A 25002-nucleotide genomic window follows, 5' to 3' on the forward strand; every position below is an offset into this window, starting at 1 on the left:
TTTAGTCAAATCATGTCCTTTATCTTTAATTCTTTTGATTGCAGTTTTGGTAACTGTGCGGACCAGGGGTGGAGCTAGGGTGTTGCCACTAGGCGAATGGCTACTTGTCTCAAATGGCTCCGAGTCTGAAGAAAAAATTGACTACACTCGTGGCGGTCAAATGACCCATGATCAATTAACACGCAGCGATCTGTGCATGTGGCACATGCGGCAGACAAATCATCAAACACAAATACCACTCAAATTCTCCCAGGCTCCCCCTCGACCAATTCACTGAATAGTTGAGTATGTGCCAGATAACGGCAATGCTGTGCTCACAGTGCAGCTCTGCTTACCTTTTGGCTTTGACATGATCACTCTTACGTGGAGACTGGCAAGCGGCCTTTTACTTGAGAAAGCGGTGCTCAGTGTGGAAAAGGTGACGAAAAAAATTTTCACTCATGGTGGCAGCACTTCAAAGCCTACATTTTAGACTTGCTCCGGCTGTACAATACCAAGAGTTGCTATGGTAACCGTGATGAGTGAGGGCGGAGCGAGGATGTTACAATGTGGCAAGTGGCTACATGTTCTCAAATGGCTCAGAGACTAAAGAGAGAAGTGAGCATTTTCACTCGTGGAGGCAACACTTGATCACAAAGCCGACAAATTACATTTCGTCGGATAATATGTGGATCCATGCATGTGGCGCATGCAGTGGAGACATACCACTGCAACTTTTGCCTGCAGCTATTCAGATTCTCTTGTGTACACATGCTTTAAAATAACCTTTTACTAAGTATCAATGTCCCTGGTCCGTCAGAGTCAACACCAAAAAGTAGAGTCAGCAGTTTTCCATAATGGAGAATTTATACCCACTGTGTTTTAATACTCTGTAGTCATAATACCCTGACCAGAGCTTGCTTAACCATAATTCTTGAGATATAAATCATGTTGCACTCGAAAATCTCACATTGGCTCGCCGGGACCGCTGGGTTTGCCGTGATTGATGGTGCAAACTTTCGACGAGGTTGTTCATAATGCCAGCGTCAGTCTGCTTCGGCAGGATTTGGCTAATGCATCAGGCAGTCGCTTTGATTCACAATATCAAATGGAAATATATTAATACTGTTACTTGATTTCTGTATTTTTCGGACAACTTTTACTCCCTTTTTTCAACCTCTGTGAATGTTGACACAGCGGAGCGTAGTTGTAACAAATAGTCACAGACAATGCTGTCCAGCTTCAACAAAATACGAGCGCTAGCACTATTAAGCTAGCGTTAGTATTGTAAACAAGTTGACATTAGGCACGGCTGCCACGTTGGCAGCATAACTTATTCGCAACAAAGTGTTACTCTGTCACTAAATGTTATCGGTTAGAAGTTTCAGGGTCCTACATTGAGCCTTTTTGGGTGGGTCATGTTGTGGTGGCCCTGCCAGAACCGGCACTGGCCCTTTATATTCATGATGTAATACCATTAGTTTCAATGATTATGTCATATTTAGCATCTTTATATCATATTATTTAAGCCTTTAAGAAAATATTACTTCTGTATACTGTATTTTCTAGACTATAAACCACACCTGCATATAAGCCGCATCCACTCTATTTAAAAAAAAACAATGAAAAAAAACCCGATATATACGGTGCACCATCTATGCTGAAAAATGACATATTTACTATATTTACAGAACAAGTTTGAACTGTACATGTATGTACCTGAGCCGATTCGCATCTTTTCTATAAACCGCATGGTTCAAAACCTAGGAAAAAAGTAGCAGCTTATAGTCCGGAAAATACGGTAGATACTTTTGTTACTAGTTACTCTAGTTACCAGAGATGGGAAGTAACAAAGTACAAATACGCTTTACGCTACTTGAGTAGTTTTTTTCCAGTACTTTGTAATTCTCGGAGTATTTTTTAAATACTTTTTGCTTATATCCGTTACATTTTATCTCCAGGATCTCTCATTTTTACCCGATACATTTTCAAAACAGGGTCATTACTTTTGTTTTACATGATACATGACGATTAAAAAATCAACTTAAGTTGATAAAACTTAAATTGAATATTAAATCTGGTGTATAGAGCCATTTTTTTCCGTTAAAAAAAAGAACATTTTCACCAAAGCCACTAGAAGAGGAGATTACACAACCGGATAAAAGCAGCAATCGTGTCATCCTTTGATCGTGCACATTTGCAAGTAGCAATTATTCTTATGCTGTATGTAGGATCATAACTTAAACATTATTATATTCACATTTTAAGGCGTATGCATATTCCTGTGGGGTCCATTTTCAGTAGCTCACTGAGTTATTTTATATTTTTCTACATTTGTTGTACTGTTGAATAAAACATGTGAGAAATAAATGGAATTATTATGTTATATGTTAATAAAATGTTGAATTGCTCTATAATTATATTTGCTGTCAGTACCAATGCTTTAAAACTAGCATTTCAAAGCAATGGAAAAAAAAATCGATTTTTATAGCCTACTCTTAAAAGCAACATTCTCTGCAGCCCTGAGGTGCTCCAGTAGGCTGTTCGTTAGCAAAGCTATGAGAACACATTGTTTTGATAGAATAAAAGGCTGTGTCAACGCGATTGAACCTTTTCTTCTTCCTAGTACAAGCACTATGAAAGTTAATAAAAAGAGGATACAATTTTGTGAGCATTTTTGTGTGTGCAGAAATGTGCAAATAGATGGACGTACTCCCTGATTGCGCCCACACAGTGGCGGAAATTACTCGGAAATCAGGGGTGATTATTGGGTCCCAGCGCTACTTTGGGTGGAGGTTGAGAACGTGGAGAAGGCCTAATGCAATCGTCAGGTGTTAACACAATACACACACACCTATACAAATATATATATATATATATATATATATCGGTATATACATTTTTTTTAACCAAAATTTGGTTATTTTTGACCCATCAAAACCACACATTTTTCCCCCACACATAGGTATTGATGTTGTAGTTTGTAGATTGTTTTATATATTATTATTGATTTCATTGGATTTTGGCTTAGCGATTTTTCAAAGCATGATGTACTCGTGGCTAGCATGTCTCCTTCACTGTCAAAGAGATTTAGGTTTGAATTTCCATTGTACCACATTCCATAAACATACATGTTAGCTTAATTGAAAACTTTAAACTGTCCAAAGGTGCAAATGTGTATGAGAATGCTTGTTTTGTTTTTTTTTCTGTATCTTGCTTCACCATATCTGAAGACTAGAGTCTCAAAGTAAAATTCCATTTACAGTACATTTCCAAAATTCTGTGTTAAAAAAACAACAACCAGGAAAAAGCCTCATCTTTGTGTTTCAAATAAAAGCAAAAGCGGACTCAATGTGGAGATACATGCATTTTTGGTGAACTGCAACTTTATGTGTATTTCCATTATGAAGTCCTGACACAATGACAACACTTCCTGTCGCCGCAGCAACGCTGGCGCCACACGAAAAACAAATGCTGTTAAATTGTTTGAAGCCGGCGCTGGTTTAGAGTGACTGGCGGCGGCTGCGGGGCTTTGTCGGACGTCGCCACATTTTGAGATTTGCCTTCCAAAGAGCGTCTGTTCGCTGGATCAGTGTTTTTAAGATTGCTGGTAAAAAGTTCAATGATGTCACTTTTTGCAGCAACTAAAATCATTTTTATCAGTTGTTGAAGGCAAGATCAGCCAATGTTGAGCAGTGTTATAGCCCTGACACGAGTGCGGTGTGTTGGAAACACCCCGAAGTTCATCAGGAAGGACTTTGGTTTTTGAGCCGAAGGGTCACAGGTTCAAGGTTCGCTGTAGACAAGAATGGATGAATAGCAACTAGTCGTTGGAGAGATGCTAGTCTGCTTTCTGGCTATTTACGAGGTGCCATTGAGCAAGGCACTGTCTCCACCCCCTGGCTGAAACCATGCAGCACTGTCTGCATGCCTATTCTGTGCAACTTATTCACAGCTATTTGCTGAAACACTCACTGGATAAAAGGAAATTGGTAATTGGTGTCAAGGAAGTGATATACTGTTCCAAGATCTTTTTACACTGAGATGGATACTGAGGTTAACCCGGGTTGTTAACTCAAGTTACACTTTGTTGCTCTGCTGAATGGCTATTAAAAATCACATGATAACAAATGACGAAAGCCTCGCTATTACTTGGCAATTGGTATTTTTATGGCGTTTGAAGACTGCAAACACTTGCACTACGGGTTATAAGATGAGTTTGATAAACTGAGTAATACCAGATCCTCTTTTATACTGCAGCAGGGAACTCATTTAAAACGGGCATTAAAAAAGGTTAGATCTGTCTAAGAGACAATTTGCATACTTTGGTTGGTGCTGCAGTTTTGGTTAGCAACATTGTTGAAATGGAATACTGCAGGAAACGTTTTTACAACATGCAGTTGGATTTGTTGGATTTTGCTTCCATACTTTGGTAGGTGCTGCTGTTTTGGTTACCAACGCAGTAGAGAAGAGATCAAGCGGTTCAGCCGCAGTATCCATGTACAAACAAATAGCATCTATGAACCAATTCATTCCAGATCGTTTTTTATACTGCTCCTGGAAACTCATTTAAAATGTGGTTCAATTTATCAAATAGACTGTTTAGGTGTTGTGGTGCTGCAACCCTGCAGGGAACTTGTTCAAAACACTTGTTCCAGCGACTGTTTGCGCTCTGCTTTGTGCTATTGTTTTGGGAACAACAGAGTTGGAAAGTGAGGCCTCTATTAGAGGGATGGCCAATTGTGGAAATGTGTTGCTGTATACACGATACTATGTCAACTATTAAACGAACAAAACAATCTTGTGAAATTTGATGCGTAATTGAAAAACGTAATACGACAACCAGATGAAGAGATGACGTGTTAAGTAAATCAATGTCCTCCCTTCAGACGTCCACCATGCTCGTATATCAGCGAAATCACCTTTCTTGCCGCCACAACCAGCATTCATATCCTCCTCCCGCCACCGCCAAGTTACGGCAGCCACGTGCCTCGCTTGCACGGCCCGAGGCCTTTCAAGTGTTTCCTGACCTATATTCTTGAAAGGCTCTCGTATTTTTCAGCTGTTGCGGCTTCAAAACAACACAGGACTGCGATACGTAAACAGCACTTCGACATCAGGTTAGAGTAACATCAACAATGGCCATGTTTCGTACTGCTGGCCAGGGGTGGAGGGTAGCAGAGTACAAACACTTTGTGAATGTAAGTACATTTTCAGGTATCTGTATTTTGAGTAATTTCTGGACAACATTCCCCTGCTTATTTTGTTCAAACGGGCTAATTACATTTTTCAACCTCTACGAGTGACATAAAAGACAAATACTAGAACGTCTGCTTGCCCCTCAATCAAATCCACCAAAATCGCGTTACACCACCTGTGCCACCATCTAAACTTGCTTTTAGCAAGTAAAATCAAGTCTACTTTTTGTCACCAAATTGCCAGACGCGCCAAGGGTGCGGCAGCTCCGTCCGCCGAAACACCCAGCCAAGCTCAACGCAGTCACAAACACAGTAAACTAGACTTTCCCCAGCACAAAAATGATGAGCTTGTTTTTACACAGAGCACACGAGTGCCTGTTTAACAAAATATGGCCATCTATCTTGCTGACTTAACATAACAGCGTTTGATAAATCTATCTGCCTTGTTAAAATATCTTGCCTATTGGCCCCGTTTTATCCTTTTGTCCATTTTAACTCGCATGTTCTCATACTTCATTCAATTGGAAATCCGATTTTTGAACAAATACGATATGAATATAGTTGGAGGGTGTCAGGATCTGGCGTGGAGGAGGACCCAAATGCAGGGAGGCGAAGCAGGAGTTTATGGGATTTTAATGAAAAGAAAAGGAATACAATTGACCGGTTGGTTGGCGTGGTGACGAGGCTTGACTCGACAAGAGGTAACTCAGTTCAATGTGAAATGACTGACAAGGACTAGGAGGACAGCGACTAAACGACAGCGAATAAACGACAGCGAATAAACGACAGCGACTAAACGACAGCGACTAAACGACAGCGACTACGCGACAATGACCCGACAAGAACTGAACAAAAACTAGCAATTTTAATACAAGCATACTGACGAGACAACGAGTGACTGACAAGGACTAGGAGAACAGCGACTAAACGACAGCGACTAAACGACAGCGAATAAACGACAGCGAATAAACGACAGCGACTAAACGACAGCGACTAAACGACAGCGACTACGCGACAATGACCCGACAAGAACTGAACAAAAACTAGCAATTTTAATACAAGCATACTGACGAGACAACGAGAAACACCTGGACGAGACACACAAGGTAGGAGGGAGCTGATTGGCCAACACTAGGGAGTGGAAGGCACACAGGTGGACACAATAATCATGACGAGACAGACACAGAACACTGAGCAAAACATGAAACTAAAAAAAACCCAAAACCAAAACGAACCAAACATGACAGGAGGGGATGGCAAGCTATTTTAGATTGATACAGAAAAAGGGTCAAATTGTTTATCTTCATTAAAACGTTATAAACTAAAGTAGGCGGTCTGAGCCCTAAAACTCCAAGGCTGAAAATGAGTCCCACTCCGGCCCTGCACTTGTGCAACCAGATTTCTCAGTTGTTTATTTCTACTTCCCCTCGCCGAAATAAAATTAAATAAAAAATAAGGTTACAAGTCAAATTAAATATGGAAAAGATTTTGAAATGATTGTAATTGAAAATTTAAATTGTAAATCTCAAAAACCTGGCATTCGCAAAGTGGTGTGTAGATTTTTTATGTCCATATATGAGGCGATACAACCAAGGACAGCAGCGATATGGAACACAAAGAAACAGGGAGCATTAACTAATTTGCTGCCAGACATTTTCAGACCTTCTTTTACCCTAATGTTTGAAAAAATTGAAAAAACTATAAATAAATTCCTGGGTTTGAATGGCTGGACTGTGAAAAGACAAGTCAATTCGTCAATGGCAGTGAACGAGTTAACAAACATGACCGAACGAAATAAGACAAGATATTCTCCATTCATGATGTTATTTAAGTGTTTATTTTTATTTTTTTTTTACACCGTAAATTGTATTTATATATTTTTTTGTAATCGATAGCTAATTTAGCATGTTGTTCTGTTTTGGTCATGCAGGACCTATCAGCGCAGCTCTGATTATCCTGTCAGAATTTAGCTTGCAGGAAAACTATACGAGCCGTAACTGAAGTGAGATGCCACCTACTTGTGTGTGGAGGAATTCCGGGACAGACTGTGAAATTTAACACTTGACAGTAGCCGGGTTTACAGAGAGCGTTGTAGTCCAATTAGAATGAAAACGAATGACCCAGTGGAATGAAAATGCTCCCTGGTAAACACCTCAATCGGAATAAAAAGGCTGAATCCGAATGGAATTTTATGCGGAAACACAGGGGTGATATATTCTTTTTGTCAATCCAAACAAACGCCATGTAAACATTTGAATCGGGATAGACAGGCTGCGTCCGGCCTGCGTATGCATGCATGCGTCCTACCAGAACTCGTCTACCTGCAACTTGTTTTTGTCAAGCTATTTCTTTTATAAAAGTGTTAAAACAATCGCTACTACTGTGCTAAATAGACAAATGAATTCCATCGTCATAAATGACGTGATGTTTACATCGATATGCGCGTGCCACATGGCCGTAAAATGGCTGTTCAGATTCATGTAATGGTGCATGTAAACGGCAGATTGGAATACTGTAGATCATGTCACATGTAAACAGAGGACCAGATTTCAATCGGAATGACAAAAAAGTCTCCATGTAAACCCTGTTACTCACGGTAGTGTTGAAAGCAATAAAAGAAGGATTGGGGAAATTTTTCAGATTCAAAGGGAGTGATCGATACCAGCAATGTTGACTTCGTTGGTAGTATCAGAGCAGTAACACATGCGGGTTGATGCCTAACTGCGTGTAGGGGAATTCCACAACGCCGGGACCATTGGGGTATGAATTTTAACATTCATTTTTATCCGCTACATTGTGTACAAGCAATTTAAGTGACCAAATTCACCAGGAAAAAGTGGACAATCCAGTCCAAACAATAAATTGTGGAAATCCGAAAGAGGGGTTGAGTGAGAGTCATTGTCCGCAGTGTATGTGTGTGTAGGTGTGTCAATGCGTGTTTGCAAAAAGAAACGTGACCATATGGAAAACATTAGATGTGGGCTGAGTCAGCATGCTGGCATACTTGTGTGTTTGCACGTGAGCACATAGTGTTGTCTACCACCTCTAGGTACCGACTTGAGCCAAACACCACACCCGGCCTCCGCATACACACATGCACGCGCGCGCACACACCTGGCTGAAAGATTACCAAAAGGCACACACACACACACACACACCCATACACACCAGCCTTGGGAGGAGATTGAGGAGAAAACAGCAGCTGCTATTGTGGCTTCCTGTCGGTATGGAAGTCAAACATCACACATTGTAAAACGGAGACACGGCATCCTCTGCCCATGTGGAAGGCCCGACTGGCTCAAACGTGACACGCTTGTCAATGTTTGTGGGGACAAAGCGTTGGTCAAAAGACTTAAAATAGTCCCGCTTAAGCAGCCTGCTTATGCCATAAAAGAAAAACTTTTCACGAGGAAGGTGACTTTAAATTAAAGAAAAAAAATCACAGTTGAAAACTGCTGAAAGACTCAAATTGAGTATTTTCACAAATAAAAGCAAATGAAAAGCAAATGCTAATAGCATCTTTCAGTGTTCCACATCACTACTAGCAATACAGGAAGTCCTCATTTTACAAACGAGTTCCGTTCCTACACTGGCGATGTAACACGAAATTTTTATTTTGGATTTCACTGTTAGCCGACATTTAGATTATAATAGTTTGTCTAAAAAAATGAAAATACATTAAAATAAAGTGGCATGTTGGTTGACTGGTTAGCACGTCCGCCTCACAGTTCAGAGGTCGTGGGTTCGATCCCAGCTCCAGCCTCCCATGTTCTCCCCGTGCCTGCGTGGGTTTTCTCCGGGTACTCCGGTTTCCTCCCACATTCCAAAAACATGCTTGATAGGTTAATTGGACACTCTAAATTGCCCCTAGGTGTGATTGTGAGTGTGAATGTTTGTTTGTCTCTGCGATTGGCTGGCAACCAATTCAGGGTGTCCCACGCCTACTACATCGGCCACGCACGCTCGAGCCATGGTAACATTTATCCTCCTCCTGCCGTTAGTCGTATACACTTGTCATTATTATTATTGGTTATCTTTTATGTTTTCATAATCTCATTTTTGCTGCATCTGCACCACACAGTGACAGGAAAGGGTGAATCTTATTCACTCTTCTGTACAGCACTTTGTTACAGTTGTGCTTGATTTTGTGGTCTATAAACATATTTGGGTTGAGCATCTCAAAAAGCTGCGCAAGTCTTCGCACACACGTACCCTGTATGCACGGTAAAAACTGCTAATGGCTCATTAACTCCGATACAGTATACTGTAGATGCTTCGATTGCTTCGGTGACACTTGGCTAACTGGAGCTATTGAAAAGGTCATCCGTTGACATCGTTTCAGCAGGCAGCAAGGTGATTTTGAAGGGTTTGATGCTGTCGTTGTCATGGTTGCCGAAACGGCGCTTTCTACAGTCCATTGTTTTTCGAAAACGTTTTCACTAGCTGAGCCATTGTAGAACCTGTCTTGTCATTGTATTATAGGCCTACAATGTTTTATGTTGTGGTCAGTTTTAAAGCATTTGTGATTTATATGCTGTAGGTGAATTGGTCTAGTCAATGTGGATTTTTTGTTATGCTATTTTACAAAGGATATACTCATTTATACTGTGAAAGACATCGCTAGAAGTTGTTGTATACTTTGTGATTTTTTTACACAGTGTATAGAATGTATTCATATTCTTCACTTAAATGGTATCTCTTCTATGAACCACGGGTTCAAAATAAAATTAATATACTGTATATGTAATGGTGACTTTCTTCTAGATGGCTGCATCACTGGGCCTGGAAGACTAGCGCCAAAGTTGTAGCTCTCACATTGTCAGGTTCAGCTTTTTACCTCTCTTTTATTTTTAGTTAATTATATATTACAACTAATATAACATAAAACTGGTAACAATTTATGTTGGGCAACTTTTAAACATGAATAAGCCAAGCTACCAATGTAGCCGCCTTAGCTAACGTTGGCTTGTGCACAGTGCACGTAATGCCGTAATCAAATAAAATGTCAAATGTAAAGACACTTTTTGACACTTTTTTTTTTCACTTCAATTCAATGGACAATGGGCTGCGTCTTCTGGTGTGGGCGCTTTGGCCACCTCAGGGCACTATAATAACAAACATACAAATATACAAGGAGACGGCCACAGCTCCACAGTAAGATTCAGTAATTAAATGTGTTGCACAACCATTTTGAATTGAAATATCCGTTGCTTAAAGGGTTATGACATCGCAACACAGATTCTATTCCTTAGCCGTCTATGGCATGTTCCATTGTATACAAGCAATAAGCTTAGTGAATTCTACGAACAGGACTGGCTCTCTTGTTACGGCTCTGATTTTATGGCATCTCTGTGTGAAAGATGCTACTTATTGTAAAGGCACTTATATTCCCCCTCCATATTTTTGTGTCAAACGTGCCTTACTGTGCTGTAAGTTTAATTTTAGGTAGCATAGTAGTTGACAGTTGCCTTTTGTGAAGTTGGCATCAGATCAAGTGACAAGCAGATAGGATACAGTGGAGCACGTTTAGGAGGGGAGTGGAACCAAGGGGGTTTGAAAAGGGAGGGGTAAGGGGATGGGGTTGTGGGGAGGGACGGGGAGAAGCTCCTGAAAAGCCATAAAAAGGTGAAACTGGACTTTGGCGCTTTGCAGTCAATTTTGCCGGCAGCCACTACCACTGCTCTCCACCCCCCTCCTCTCTCTCTCCCTCAACCCTTCATTCATCAGCAACTCTCTGCAAAACCAGTGAGTATTAAGCAACTACTGTATATATTCACTCACTCATGCATGCAGACTGTGTATGTATTCGTGACTGCTAGTGCCCACTAAGTAAGCATATTAGCAATTATTTTGGCGAGAAGTGACTGTCATGTAAATATATGATCTGCGTGAAAGGTAGTTGAATGTGTTTAAAAGGTCTGTTCACCGAGCAATGCATTATGATGAACACCACAATGTGTGGAAGAGGCAAAAAATACCTGCTGCATTAACTTATGGGACATGAATGTGGCAACAGTAAATCAACCATCATGGATGCTATATACAATATGTGTAGATTGCGCAGATTGTGCATTTGTAGATACTGTACATTCTGAAGTGGATGTCAACAGCAGTAAGAATAATCAGCTGCGATGCGTGGCACAAAAAAACACGATAAATGTATCAGTAGGTATATACAGTACTGAGTACAAAAAGAAAGTGAGAATGAAATACTGTAGACAGTAATCCTGAGTAAAAAGATATAAATACACACATGAACGTGAACATCAGAAATAGTGAACGATTTATGTTGCATAAAAAAAATGTAGTACGTGTATCAACTGTCACAATCAGCTTAGACTGAAACAAACAGCAATTCTGAGTTAACAGATACGACACAAAAATCTGTGAATGTGAGATGCAGCAAGAATAGTAAGCAGTGCTGTATGTAGCAAAAAAACTACAGTATGTGTATAAATACTTTGTATACACACAGCAGCGAATGACATCGCATCAATACTATGAGTAACGCGATACCAAATACAGTCATAAATGTGAACAGCCGCAGGAAATTAGGAATGGGCATTGTATGCAGCAAAAATCATACATGCATCAATCGTCGATGGGGAATTTAGAGTTTTCAATGAGCCTAACATATTTTTGGAACTGTCCATTTCCATTAAGACTATTCCCATTGCTTTCCTTAGTCTCCTTTCCCACTTATCCCGCCTCATGATCATGGACGCCTCGACAAGTGTCTCCTCCACCAGCGATGTCCTCCTCCGCCTCGTGGTGGTCACGGTGCTGATGCAGGGCCGCGGAGTCCATCCCATGCCCGTGCCGACGGATGTCACCGTGTGTACCGCCTCGGAAGCAGCCCAGTACAGCTTGACCTTTACCGGCAAGTGGACACAGGCGGCGTTCCCCAAACAGTATCCCGTCTACCGCCCCCCAGCACAATGGTCCAAAATTGTCGGTGAGTGCACTCATGATGAGGAACTACGGTGTATTGCAATGGCGCCCCGTTTTATAGACCAAAAGCAACATTATATAGTGTACACTACATTGGAAAGACTGCTTGAAAATTCAGTCACTGAAGCTAGTTTCGCTTAGCAGCACCTAATTTGGTAGCCATGTCGGTCCTCACTTAGACTCACCCAAAAAGTCTCAAGAAGCAATGCGCGGAAAGACACATGACGTCTGCCATGTTGTGGGCATTATCGGGTCAATTCACCATTCCCAGGGTCAAACACAAAGTCATCCTCGAGCTTTTGTCTGATTGCTGCCAAATTTGAACCATGTCCACTAGTGAGATGGGAAATGCGAAATCGTGAAAAATGTGCATTTTCATCTTTGGTTGGAGTATGGCAGCAAAGTTTGGTGACACAACATACAACATGAAACACTTCACAGCATCCCCCAAGTTTTGGGAAAATTATGAGCCTGAAGCCAGTTTTACTAAGCAACATGAAATTTGTTAGGCGTAGCTCTCATGTGTAGATCCACAGAGAAGTCTCAAGAAGCCACGCCTGAAAAGACAAAGCAAGTCTGCCATTCGGTTTTTTCCGATTTCCAGGTATCCTCCAAAGACAAACTTTCTAGAGATTTTGTCTAATTGCTACCAAATTACCAGCACAAACTCCAGACAGACGCGTGATACATTTTACGTTTTTGCCTTTGCCTTTTGTGTACAACAGGTGGCAAAGTTTGACGAAGCGCAAATCAAAAATGAAGATCTATTTCCTTCTCCCTGTAAATACTTCATACAAGTATGAAGTCCATTGTTTGCCGCTGGGTGAGTGGTCTATGAGCCTTATAGACAACCATTATGGCCACTGCTCTAAGAGCCCATTGCGGACAGTAATGAGGTGGATGGCTAACCCCTTGCGAAATATTTGGACCGGTTGAGTCACAAAGCCAAATGAGTTCAGTGCTGCGTCATTACTCAAAGAACACACGTGGACAAGCGAAATTAATGAACAAAGAATGAAACCAGTCATGTGAAAAAAGCAAAGCATAGTGTAAGTGTTGTAATAAGCCACAGATCTCATCTTGTGTCCACCCGATATGAGAAAACCATCTGAATTCCTGAACCCAATAGCCCAAAATGTATTAGCTATTAACAGGGATGAAAGTCAACTGGATTTAAAGTTATAAAGATATAAATGGACTAATGTCAACTACTATGTAATCAATACACGCCGGTGATCCCCCTGTCTTTCCTCCCTCTGCCCTTAGGCGTGACCCACAGCTCCGACTACCACATGTGGCAGCGTAATGGCTTTGCCAGCAACGGAGTGAGGGAGTTCACGGAGAAAGGCGAAGCTTGGACGCTCATGAAGGAAGTGGAGCAGGCTGGGGAACACATTCAGAGCGTTTATGGCATCTTCTCAGCTCCCGCTGTCATAGGAGGCACCGGCCAGAGCAACACTGTGGTTGAGGTGTTTGCCAGACACTCCTATGTGAGTCGCTCACATACCTGGTTAGATAAATACTAGGTCAGGGGTTGCTGTATGATCGACAGCAGTGGCGTGGACAAACCCTCCTGTTTGCCGTCCTTCTCTGAAAGTTTTTGAGCTTCAATAAAGGCCCAAGTAAAGAGGGACAGAGGGAAGCGTCCGCATGTATGACCTCAGTGCGGCTGACATACATCAGGATCACTGTCACGAGGACAGCTTTACTACTTTCCGACAAGAAATACACAACAGAACGAGGGAAAGTGTCACGTAATAAGTGGCTTCAACGTTTTCACCTGCTGCATCTGTCACGAAAATATATGCGTTGACACGTTACGTAAAGCTCAGCAAGAGCAGAAGGGTTGAACTTCCAGCTGAGCGCATCTTCAGGGTGGTCGTAAAACTTGGGGGATGTATCCGGCCAGGTTTGCGGTTACAGTGTACGCTGTATTAAGCAACGTAAGGCTTTGATGTTGCAGTCAGTGACTTATCTTACAATTGCATTGCACGAATAGCTTTGGACATGATTAGACTCACGTGGTGACCGTTGTCCTTTTGTCAATTCTCCAGCTGTCGTTTATCGTGCGCCTTGTTCCGAGCCCCGACTGGTTCGTGGGAGCGGATAGCGTGGACCTGTGCAATGGCGACCAATGGAAAGACAGCGTGTCTCTGGAGCTCTTCCCCTATGACGCCGGGACCGACAGCGGCTTCACGTTCTCCTCGCCCAACTTCGAGACCATGCCGCAAGATAAAATCACCCAGGTAGGACATTCAACGGTGGGCGACCGCATTAACTTAAGATTCTTACTATTGAACATTTGTACTGCTGGCATTGTATTTACTGGAGGTCTTGGTGCAAAGGCCCTCTTCGACATTAATATTTTGACGCCAAACAAAAAGCCATTTTGAGGGACTTCTCAGTCTTGTGAAATGTTGGTAGGTTGTTGAGAGTTCAGGCCTTGGCGCCAGCATCACTTGGGAACACGACATTTAATAGACGTGCTCATTGTGAGTAAAATATTGTGGAAAATTGTTAACATGACTTAAGATATGATTTGGGATGGCCAGTTTCACTTAGCGACATGAAATTTGGTAGGCACGTCTATCATGAATAGACCCACAAGAAAGTGTGCCACATTGGTTTAAAACGGACATTTTTGATTCATTTTGTCCTTTTCACGGATCCTTCAAAGGTAGATCCCTCCAATTGCTACTAAAGTTAAAAAACTAGACAGTAGGGTGACGCTGAGTTGAACATGAAACTCGAATAACGCAGTTCTCCAGCTTGAGCAAATGCCTTGATCTGTTTGCAAGTTACCTTTCCGAACATCTTCATTTATCCAAAGTCGCGTCTTGTTCTTTCCCATTTGTAGATAACCTCATCCTTCCCCAGCCACCCCGCCAACTCCTTCTACTACCCCCGCCTGAAGCACCTCCCACCCATCGCCAAGGTAACGCTGACCAAAATAAAGAAGACCAATCTCATCATTAGCCTCCCGGCGGAGCCCACCCGGTCCAACCTGCTGCTAACAGGGAATGAGATTGAGGACAACCTGATAAGTAAGTCAGAGAAGTAACTAGTCACGCATGGCCGTAGATTCGATTTTCTGCCAAGTACTGTTACGCACAAATTAGGTATTTAAGAGTAAAAGTATGTATTAAACAACAAATGTCCTCAACACAAATGTAAAACACATTTGTTGAGTGTGAGTCCATGTCAGATATCACCAATAAGCCATTAAACAGCTGGTATGCAAAAAAAAGCATCTGATGAGCTTTTTTTTATTTGAATTTTAACGCACTAAACTCTTCTGTAAAAAGAGTACTTGTTGGCAACAATCCGAACACTGACTAACCACCATAACAATGTACCAACAAATGTATGCCACATCTACAAGCTATATGCTAACATGTTTCACATGACCTATACTTGCAACAATGTTACGGGCGCGCTGACCTGCTCAGAAGCATTTGGGAGCCATTAAGGTCAAGCGCTAATACACAAAAAGAACCAGAACCAGAAAGAAGGAAAAAGGACATCTGGCATCTTGTGGAAAAGAGATTATTAAAAAAAACAACAGCGATAATATGGGTCAGCCACCCAAAAAGGGAGGCAGACGCTTATACTTCAACAGGACCACCATTAATGAGGTGAAGCTCCATTCAGGCGGCGTTGAGTCATAGACAGTTGCTGTTTATGACTCCCTGTTGCACGGATTAAGAGCGAGCCAAAGCAGGAAGCTCAGAAAAATCCAGCTCTTTATACAAGTTAAGAGAACCACACGGCGGTCCTGTTGATGTTGGGTGGGAGGACTATGAGAATGTTTCATCTTTAAAATGCTCAAGTGACAAAGGTTTGACAAGGCATCAACAAACAGTCAGGGACGTTTTTCCAGAGTTTACGCAACAAAATTCTAGTAAAATTATATGTTTTTAAACACAAAGATAATGTTAATGTTGTCAAAACAATCTCAGTTCACAAAGACCAGACCCCCCCAATAAATCTGACAACACTGTCAAATGCATAGTAGGCCAGTAGTTGCTGACGTCAATGAAAACATTTTTGGTAAGTGGCGCAACTTTGAGGCTGGATTGATGAATAACCGATTTACAGTAACACTCAGACTTGTTGTCACACTCTGTGGTCATGTAAACAAATAGTCCAAACAACAGTTTTACCTTTTTAAAGCGGTTTTCAGTTCTTGCAAACAGCCCCCAAGGTCTCACGCATAGTTTTATCTTTCACTTATCCCCACAATATTCCCACAGAGTCAGAAAGTTGACATTCATGACTGATTCACAATCACCTTGTTGAACTTGTTTCTGTGTAATATATTCACAGATGTCAACCAATTTAGGCCAAGTTTGACTGAAGGTATTTCATCATACTTAAGCCCACTAATGTCTTCCCTGTGTCCTTAATGGACCTGCAATATGAAGCCGGATCGGCCTTGACGCAATCTTCCAGCAGGCCAGCCATCCTTCAGTGCTCCCTCTGTGCCTCGCTTCATCTTTCTGCTTTTCTACTTTTAACCGAAACAAATTTGTACTCAAACTCACTGACTGGGTTGTCAGAGGCATTCCCTCACTTTTCACATTGATTCTGAAAAGATAAACACTTAAAGCGGAAGTCAGCCCCCCAAAAAATATTTGTAATAATATTTTATATGCGCCTTCACGAGTCTAAACACGACATTCTGATCAATATTGCTCTTGTGGAATATGAGTTAAGCAACAAAATTCACTCGTTTTTAGCCATCTCAGGGAGCGGCCATTTTGTCACTTGCTGTCGACTGAAAATGACATCACAGTTGCTTGGGGCGCAGGTAACAACCAATCACGGCTCACCTGTTTTCTGAAGCTGAGTCATGATTGGTTGTTACCTGAGCCCTGAGCAACAACTCAATATCAAGGATGCTGGCAAGGAAATTATGAAAACGTCCTGTGGCAGGACACCGGCCCTAGAGGAACAGGCTTGAAGACCCCTGACATAAATGATAAGCAGTCCCAACATTCGCTGTAAATCTCTTGAGAAGTGGAATATCCTCTTCCAGTGAACACATAGGACTTGCATGCCTTGCTTTGTGAAAGGTCAAAAGGAACATGTTTGTCGGGGGTGGATGCTGTTCCTGTATTTGACTTGCCACCTGTCAAACGGGCGGGGGGGGGGGGTCTCTGGTCCTGGCTGTGTCTACTCATAATTGTCGACAACACTTTCTGGTGCTCTCTAATGTTGGCATGCTTATTAAAAGGTGGATGGCTGAAGTTTTTGGTCCCTTTATAAAAGTGTCAGGATAATACCGACATAGTTTCCACCACATTTCAGTTATTGCGTCATCTGTCCGAAGCCATATGTGACTTCCTCTACCCATTTCTCTGAGAACGTACGTTTCGGCTGTGCTTCTGATTCAATGTGCCATATCTTTGCTGGAGATGGAGAAACACCAAAGAAATTGCTTATTGTTGATGGTTTCTTAGCTATTTTTGAGAAAGCAGAAGGCCACGGGTATCTTTGTCTAAAAGCAGGTTAGTGGCCAATAATCAGCACTTTATTATATTGAATTATAGTGACAAACTAGACAAACTTTGGTGCTCTTCAAAATTTCTCAGTACTCATGCACACCTGCGCACTGCTTATATATACCACTCAATACGAGGTGTTTGACTGCCCGATCTCTGTATGAACCAAGCATTAATACAGGGGCGTCCAACTCGATGAGCAAAAACAACAACCTAAAACAAGTAGTGTGCTCCTCATTATTCAGTCCTTTATGTTACTGAAAGTAGCAAGCCTCAGCAAAATCGAGCGCATGCAGCTTGATGCACCCATGTCCACCACCCTTGTACTAAAGTCTACCATTGTGCAATGCAGAAACGCCGCTGGACTGCGAGGTGTCAGCGTGGTCTCCCTGGGGCCTGTGCAAGGGCAAGTGCGGAGACTCTGGCCTACAGCACCGCACGCGCTACGTCCTCATGCACCACGCCAACAATGGAGCACCATGCCCCCTGCTGGAGGAGGAGCGGAAGTGCGTGCAAGACAACTGCTTATGACTAGGCCTGGAAACAAGGCAGGGAAAGAAGAAGCAGAAGGATGACAGAGGGAAGAAAGACCGGAAGGAGAGGCGAGGGCGCAAAAGACGTCGGAGGAGGTACAACATGAAAAGGTCTGCGGTGTATTTACTTGAGTCGTGAACTGGACCTGCTCCTGAGTCAGTGTGAGAATAAGCTTCGAATGACTCTTCGGATGGATCTGAGATCAATGGAGAGGTGTAGTTTGGTATCATCACCATTCCATTAGAAACGGATTCAATGTTGCAGGTGGTCAAAAAGTGGCTTGAGGATTAATCAAACAGAAGAACAAAAGAATATATTTATTTACAGGATTTTACCCTGTCACGTAAAAATATGAACATAGTCCTTTGTATTCTTTTTTGTAACACTATTAAGGTACTGGTTTCATGCAGAAAATATTTTTTATATAAAACAAATATTAAAAAAAAAGTGATGTCTGTATCGTCAATAAAATTTTGTTGATACAGTGGTGTTTCCTTTAACATTTTCTTTCGTATTCAAGAATTGAAATTTCAAATGACACTTTTCTAAGGTTCACTGATGCTTTATGTTTGACAATGGCAAAAAAAATCCGTACTATGAATGTTGTTGCCAAAGTGAATAGCGAAGAACCGCAGGCCGATCAACATGGTTGAAGACAAGCAATTAAGTGAGGTGTTTCAAACAGCGTCCAATAACCCATCATACAAACCATCATGCAGTGATGATTAAAATCAGCTAAATGTATGGAAAATAAAATTAAGCTTGATGTTTTGGGGGTGACTTCGGACAAATTTGCTATAACCTCAGATGACTGGACCTCAACTTGCAACCACGGTTATTTGGGGGTGACTGGACACTTTACTGATGGTGAGTGGAACTTCAACTCATTTTGCACTGATCGTCGTGAAAACAGAAACCAGGGACAGTTCAAGGTGGCAAATGACTGGGTAATTGAAAAAAAAGATATACACCATAAGTTCACCATAATTTCAGATACATGCATGCAATGGAGAGCTTTGGGGCTTTACTCAGAAATTTTTAAGTGAGATTAAAAAATAGATTAATAAAATCAATTAATTACGTATCATAATTAATTAATCTCTCATTTTTTAAATCTCTTGACAGCCCTAAAAATAATATTTCACTTAATATGTTCATCTTCGGCGGCACGTGGTCGACTGGTTAGCACGTCCGCCTCACAGTTCAAGGGTCGTGGGGCCTCCCTGTGTGGAGGAGTTTGCATGTTCTCCCCGTGCCTGCGTGGGTTTTCTCCGGGTACTCCGGTTTCCTCCCACATTCCAAAAACATGCATGGCAGGTTAATTGATCACTCTAGATTGCCCCTAGGTGTGAGTGTGAGTGTGGATGTTTGTTTGTCTCTGTGTGCCCTGCGATTGGCTGGCAACCAGTTCAGGGTGTACCTGGCCTACTGCCCGAAGACAGCTGGGATAGGCTCCAGTGCGCCCGCGACCCTTGTGAGGATAAGCGGTATAGATAATGGATGGATGTTCATCTTCACTCCTTACAAACCTAATCTGATTTGTCGCGATTTCAAAACATGAAACATTTTCATATTTATCTCAATTACATCAACTCGGTACCCCCTCTTGTCAAATGTAATCTGATTTGGTAAGAACAACAAAATCCCTATTAATGTTAATTACATTGGGAATAATTTGGCTAATGTGCTAAAAAAAAAAAAACCTAAGCAGTCTACATGATTGCTTGATGCTCATTTTTGTCGAATGTAATCAGATTTGTCAAAAAACAAACACATTAAGATGGAACCTATTTGGAATATATTATATTATATTAGCTAGCAGGAGAAGCTAATATAGCAGCCTACGTTTTCATTACACACTAAAAATAAAAATGGACAATATCCAGACAAAGACAGGAAGTAGACACCTGTATTTAGACACAGGTTTCCCAGAACTCAAGATGCATACAATCAAAATGGATGATTGCTCCAATAATATTTAAGAATTAAATTCCCCCAAAAATCAAGATGTATACAATCGAAATGGATGACTGTTCGTATATTAAGATCATTAATTTTATTATAATTAAGAATTTGTAGTAGTATACCATGCATGTGTTTGTCCACATTTCTGTCCATCTAACGGAATCTTGTAGGTTTGAACCAAACATCACAGTAACTTGCATGCAGTGTTGGGGTTTGGACCGAATCAACATCAACAAGTCAACCGCGGTTTAGAATATACATACTATACCTATTATAACATACTAGGAGCATGAATAAGCCTTTGACATATGTGACCATATACAATGTAAGGGCATAGGTGGACATTCAGTCAGACTTAAGGACCGGTCTGTCAGTCCGCCACTGACGGACCCCCATTTTGCTGACGATTAACCAGACACTTTTTAAAAATGGCGGACTAAGCACTGATGGAAGTGGATTTTCGTCCGTCAGAGTAATCGTCACTAACCACGTCCATCAGTGCCCGACCTCTCAGTCCGTCACTGATGGACGCGCGTTTTGCTGATGTTTTTGGGGGGTGGGGGGGGAGTCGGTTGTGATGGTCGCACCGACTGACTGACGGACCGACGGACTTCTGACGAACTAACTGACGGACTTAACTGACGGACTGACCAACTGATGAATACAATTCGGTGCGTCACGAAAAAGTACGGTCTAATGAATGACGGAAGGGAACCGAGGCCGCTGACGGATGAAGAATTACGGACAAGCAACATTTAGTAAAATGCACACCTCTGGGTAAAGGTACTCACTGACTCGAATTACGACGGATGCGACCTACGTTTTGACTTTACGACGCCCGTGCCTCTTCCGCCATTTTGTCCCCAGCACCATAGTGACCACATATACATGCAGTCAATATTCGGGTTGAAGTCAAAATTCCAATTTCTGAAACATTCTGAATATCCCGTTTACATGATTGAGCGGACAGAGTTGCTCCGGCATTTGAATAACCCACTGTGTATGGTGACACACGGCGTCGTGACTCAAATGGACGTCATTTCCGCTTGTTACTTTCAACTGTCAATAAAGCACTTGATAGGCATGTCACTCACCACATGAATGAAGCCGGCGGTTTCCTCCTCGTTCCACAAGTGTGCTTTTGTGCTGCGTCTCTGAGCTTGTTTACCATCGCATTTAGTATATGCGATGGGTTTCGCGCCAAACAACGCACTTCCGCATACAAGCACTTCCTGTACTAGAAAGACCAGCATTCCTTGTGGTTACGCAATAAGCATGCGCGGAGTGTCTTGATTGTGTCTGTTTGCGCGCCTTTTTCGCCCTCCTCTCCTCTTTCTCCATCCACTTCTCAGCAGTAATGCTAAGTACAGCATCTTATGCTTTTTATTAAAGGTATTTTCGTTTTTTTTATCCGAAGTATTTTGACATAAATTTAGATTTTAACGTTGAAATCCGACATACGCGGAAATTCGTATTACATCGCCAGTGTAGGAACGGAACTCGTTCGTAAAATGAGGACTGCCTGTATTAGATAATCCCGTTTAATGTCCAAAGCAGGGACTCTTGCAACTGTGACGGAGAAATATGCCTTATTTCCTGAAGTATACCGGTTGAAATATGTAAAACAGACACAAACGTGCGTACGCTTTGCCTCTGAACACACTGGAAGAGACATATTGAATAGCAATCGCACACATCTGCTGGCTTTGAATGATGACAGAGGGGGAAATGCGTGAAAGACACATTGAGCGGACGCAGGAGGAGGGTGGATACGATTTCCAGCTCTTAAATTTTCCTGTACACTCTCCTTATAAATGTCATTAGCTAATGTCTCTGGGATCCATATAACGTTGTGTTCCGATGGTTACATATTTAATCATCAGAGGCATGTTTACTCTGTAAACAAATACAGTGCAGGTCATCCTCTGGCTTGTGGATATTGTGAGATACAGTATGCTTTGGCAGTACGTCAAACTGGAGGCCCCCTGCCCAAAAAAAGTTAGTGGTATTGTTTTTCATTTGACTGTTTAATATTTATGGACTAGACATGTTTTTTGAACAAACATTTACAGCAAATATGACTTTCGTACTGCATCACCATACGTTAGTGTAGTCTTTCCCAAACTTTTTGGAGCCAAGGCGCATATTTCACATACGAAAATTCTCATGGGACACCACCAAACAAAAATGGCACAAAGAGTATACAGTGTATACTGAAATAATGATGACTTCCAATTTACTTACTCTGTATGAAATCGCTGGCTGTTGTGTAGCTATTACAGTATTTTTCGGACTACAAAGTAGCATTATTTTTTCGTAGTTTGGATGATCCTGTGACTTACAGTATACTCAGGTGTGACTTGTACATATTAAAACTAGAGCTTGAACGGGCACTCAAAATCCCTGTTCCCTAATCGTGTTGACAACAGCGACCAAGTTCCTGTTGGATTTGAAAATTCCACTTCTAACTATGGAAACGTTTTTCTTTTTAGTTTAAAATGGCTTACCCTAACTAGAATCCTGCATTTCATGGTGGTCAAAGGTAGAATCCTGGTTGGTTATTGCATCTTTTGGTGTTGTAAATTGTAAGTCCTTGGTATGGCGGATGTCGCATGTTTTACTCATACATACATACATACGATACAGCACGCCTTAATTGCCATGACAACTTCTTCTTTGTCCTACCTTTTCTTCTTATTTTTACTTCTTCTTCTATTTTCTTTTGGCTGTTGGCAAATATTTTTAGTACATTTTCTTTAACATGCTGCATCCGCCACAACAAGGATTTACTATTTATGGCACCAAAGGCACAATAACCGAACAGGATTCTAGCTTTGGCGATGTGGGATTCTAGTTAAGGTAAGCCATTTTAGAATAAATGGAAAAACATTTCTGTATTCAGAAGTGGAAGTTTTGAATGAAATGATGAATAGGATTAGGGAACGGGGATTTGGGGTGCCAGTCCGAGCTCTGCTGTTCTTGGTTTTGGTTTTTCTAAAATAAATTTCCCCCAAAAATGCGACTTATTCTCAAAAGCCACCTATGCATGCTTTTCTCTTCTTCGTGATGCATATTTTGACTGGTGCAACTTACACTTCAGAGTGACTTATAGTCTGAAAAATATAGTATTCTGTTGTATGAATGGCCACAAGTGGACACAGTTTAATTGTACCTGCTGCTATCTAATGGAAGAGCATTTAAAAGCAAGGTACACACCAAACCCCAATTTTTGCCGTACTAATATACTTACACTTGACCTGGTTAGTTATCTCTATCAACTGTGGCTGCTTTGCCACCATAAAAACGTTACATTTGACAGCGCTAATTGGATTGACCCATACTCAGGACAACACAGAAAGTTCAAGTAGCTTAGTGATGATCTAAAACGGAGAATTGTACATAAACACATGTTGGTAAAGTTCTTTGGGAGCCATTTCTAAACCAGCAGATGATGCTGATATCATCGGGTCAAAAAACTATAAAGATGTACAAACTATTGGGGTTCTTCAATTAAAAGCCCACAATTAATACAAAAGTCATGCCCATAATGAGCGTTTGTACATATGTGTGTGACCACAACTGTAGATTTTGACACATGTACGATCAATGGTTTCAGATTTTGGAAATGACAGATTTACCCTACTTACAGAAAATATGGCTGCCAAAAGAGTATATTGATTCAGCATTCACACCAAAGGGTGGGAGGACGAGGAGATGTGATACCTGACTTGAGTGCAAGGGGACATTGACAACTTTAGCAGATGCTCTTTTTGAGAGGAGAATCCATTCTCTGCGGGCACGTGGGTGTTAATATTATAAATCACCTCATATAAGGCAAGTAGGCCGCTGTCAGTCATCTAGCGTGTTCACTAGTGTGCCTTGTATTAACGTTACTCTATCAATATGAGATGTGTATGTCAGTATATTAATCTGGTAATATTTACGACAAACTGAGACACGATTTTAATTAAGCTATTTATGTCTTTACCGTAGGGCCGGGGCGATTTGGGAAAAAATAAAGATTCTGTAAAGATCTGCCTGTCTTGTTGTTTTTTTTTGTTTCATGTTTTTCCAGTGTTCCTTTCTCGTTATGATTATTGAGTTCACTGTCATGATCTGTGTGTCTTGTTGGGGTTTTTTTAGTTTCATGTTTTTTCAGTGTTCCTGTCTCGTTATGATTATTGTGGCCACCTGTGCTCCTTCCACTCCCTAGTGTTAACCAATCAGCTCCCTCCTACCTTTCGTGTTTTGTCCAGGTGTTTCTCGTTGTCTCATGAGTATGTCTTATTTAGTTCCCTGCTTTTGTTTCAGATCCTTGACAGATTTGCTTTGATTGATCCTGAAATCATGATTAACAAACATGAATATTCACTGATTTCAAAACATAGTATTTAATTAAATATCAAAACTCAACTTTGAATACACATTAACTTAAACTAATTAAATAGGTAAGTCAGTAAAATAATAATATATAAAAAGAAATGCAGTCCTGTATTTAAAAAAAACCGAAAATAAATATCTACTGTTCTTGCTGTGCACGCTTTGGCCTCTTCGGGGCAGTGTGGTGTGGTGCATGCATCGAGATACACACATACCTTCAGATAAAAAAAAGAGTAGAAGAAGAAAGTTGTGGTTAAATTTTATTAATATACTTTGTAACACGTTTTCACAGATTAGGAAGAATATATGCCTGCGAGTATTACAGTTTGTCAATTTGGGTTACTAAAAGCAGGGATGCCCAATCCCGGTCCTCGAGGGGCCCTATTCAGCATGTTTTAGATGTGTCCCTCCTCCAACACACCTGATTCATATCATCAGCTCATCAACAAGCTCTGAGAAGCCTGAGAATGATCCTAATCATTAGACACAGG

The 25002-nt window shown here is 41.4% G+C and overlaps 1 protein-coding gene across 1 annotated transcript; it reads left to right on the forward strand.

Moving 5' to 3' along the window:
• Nucleotides 1-10842: 10842 nt before the first annotated feature.
• Nucleotides 10843-18566, forward strand: spon2b (spondin 2b, extracellular matrix protein). The gene is made up of 6 exons (XM_086023288.1): nt 10843-10922; nt 11864-12132; nt 13395-13618; nt 14183-14374; nt 14986-15172; nt 17985-18566. The coding sequence occupies exons 2-6, from the start codon at nt 11889-11891 to the stop codon at nt 18161-18163; spliced, it is 1026 nt and encodes a 341-aa protein (XP_085879414.1). The 5' UTR covers nt 10843-10922; nt 11864-11888; the 3' UTR covers nt 18164-18566.
• The last annotated feature ends 6436 nt before the right edge of the window (nt 18567-25002 follow it).

The sequence above is a fragment of the Filicampus tigris genome, chromosome 2 (assembly GCF_054856515.1).
Source record: "Filicampus tigris isolate MCC_2025a chromosome 2, RoL_Ftig_1.0, whole genome shotgun sequence".
Lineage (NCBI taxonomy): Eukaryota > Metazoa > Chordata > Actinopteri > Syngnathiformes > Syngnathidae > Filicampus > Filicampus tigris.

What these genes read in the sequence shown, in the direction of transcription:
- spon2b (XM_086023288.1), top strand. Translation starts at nt 11,889, where the DNA reads ATGATCATGGACGCCTCGACAAGTGTCTCCTCCACCAGCGATGTCCTC. An exon ending in TGTTTGCCAGACACTCCTAT is followed by an intron (nt 13,619 to 14,182) that starts GTGAGTCGCTCA and finishes TCAATTCTCCAG; the next exon opens with CTGTCGTTTATCGTGCGCCT. An exon ending in CGCAAGATAAAATCACCCAG is followed by an intron (nt 14,375 to 14,985) that starts GTAGGACATTCA and finishes TCCCATTTGTAG; the next exon opens with ATAACCTCATCCTTCCCCAG.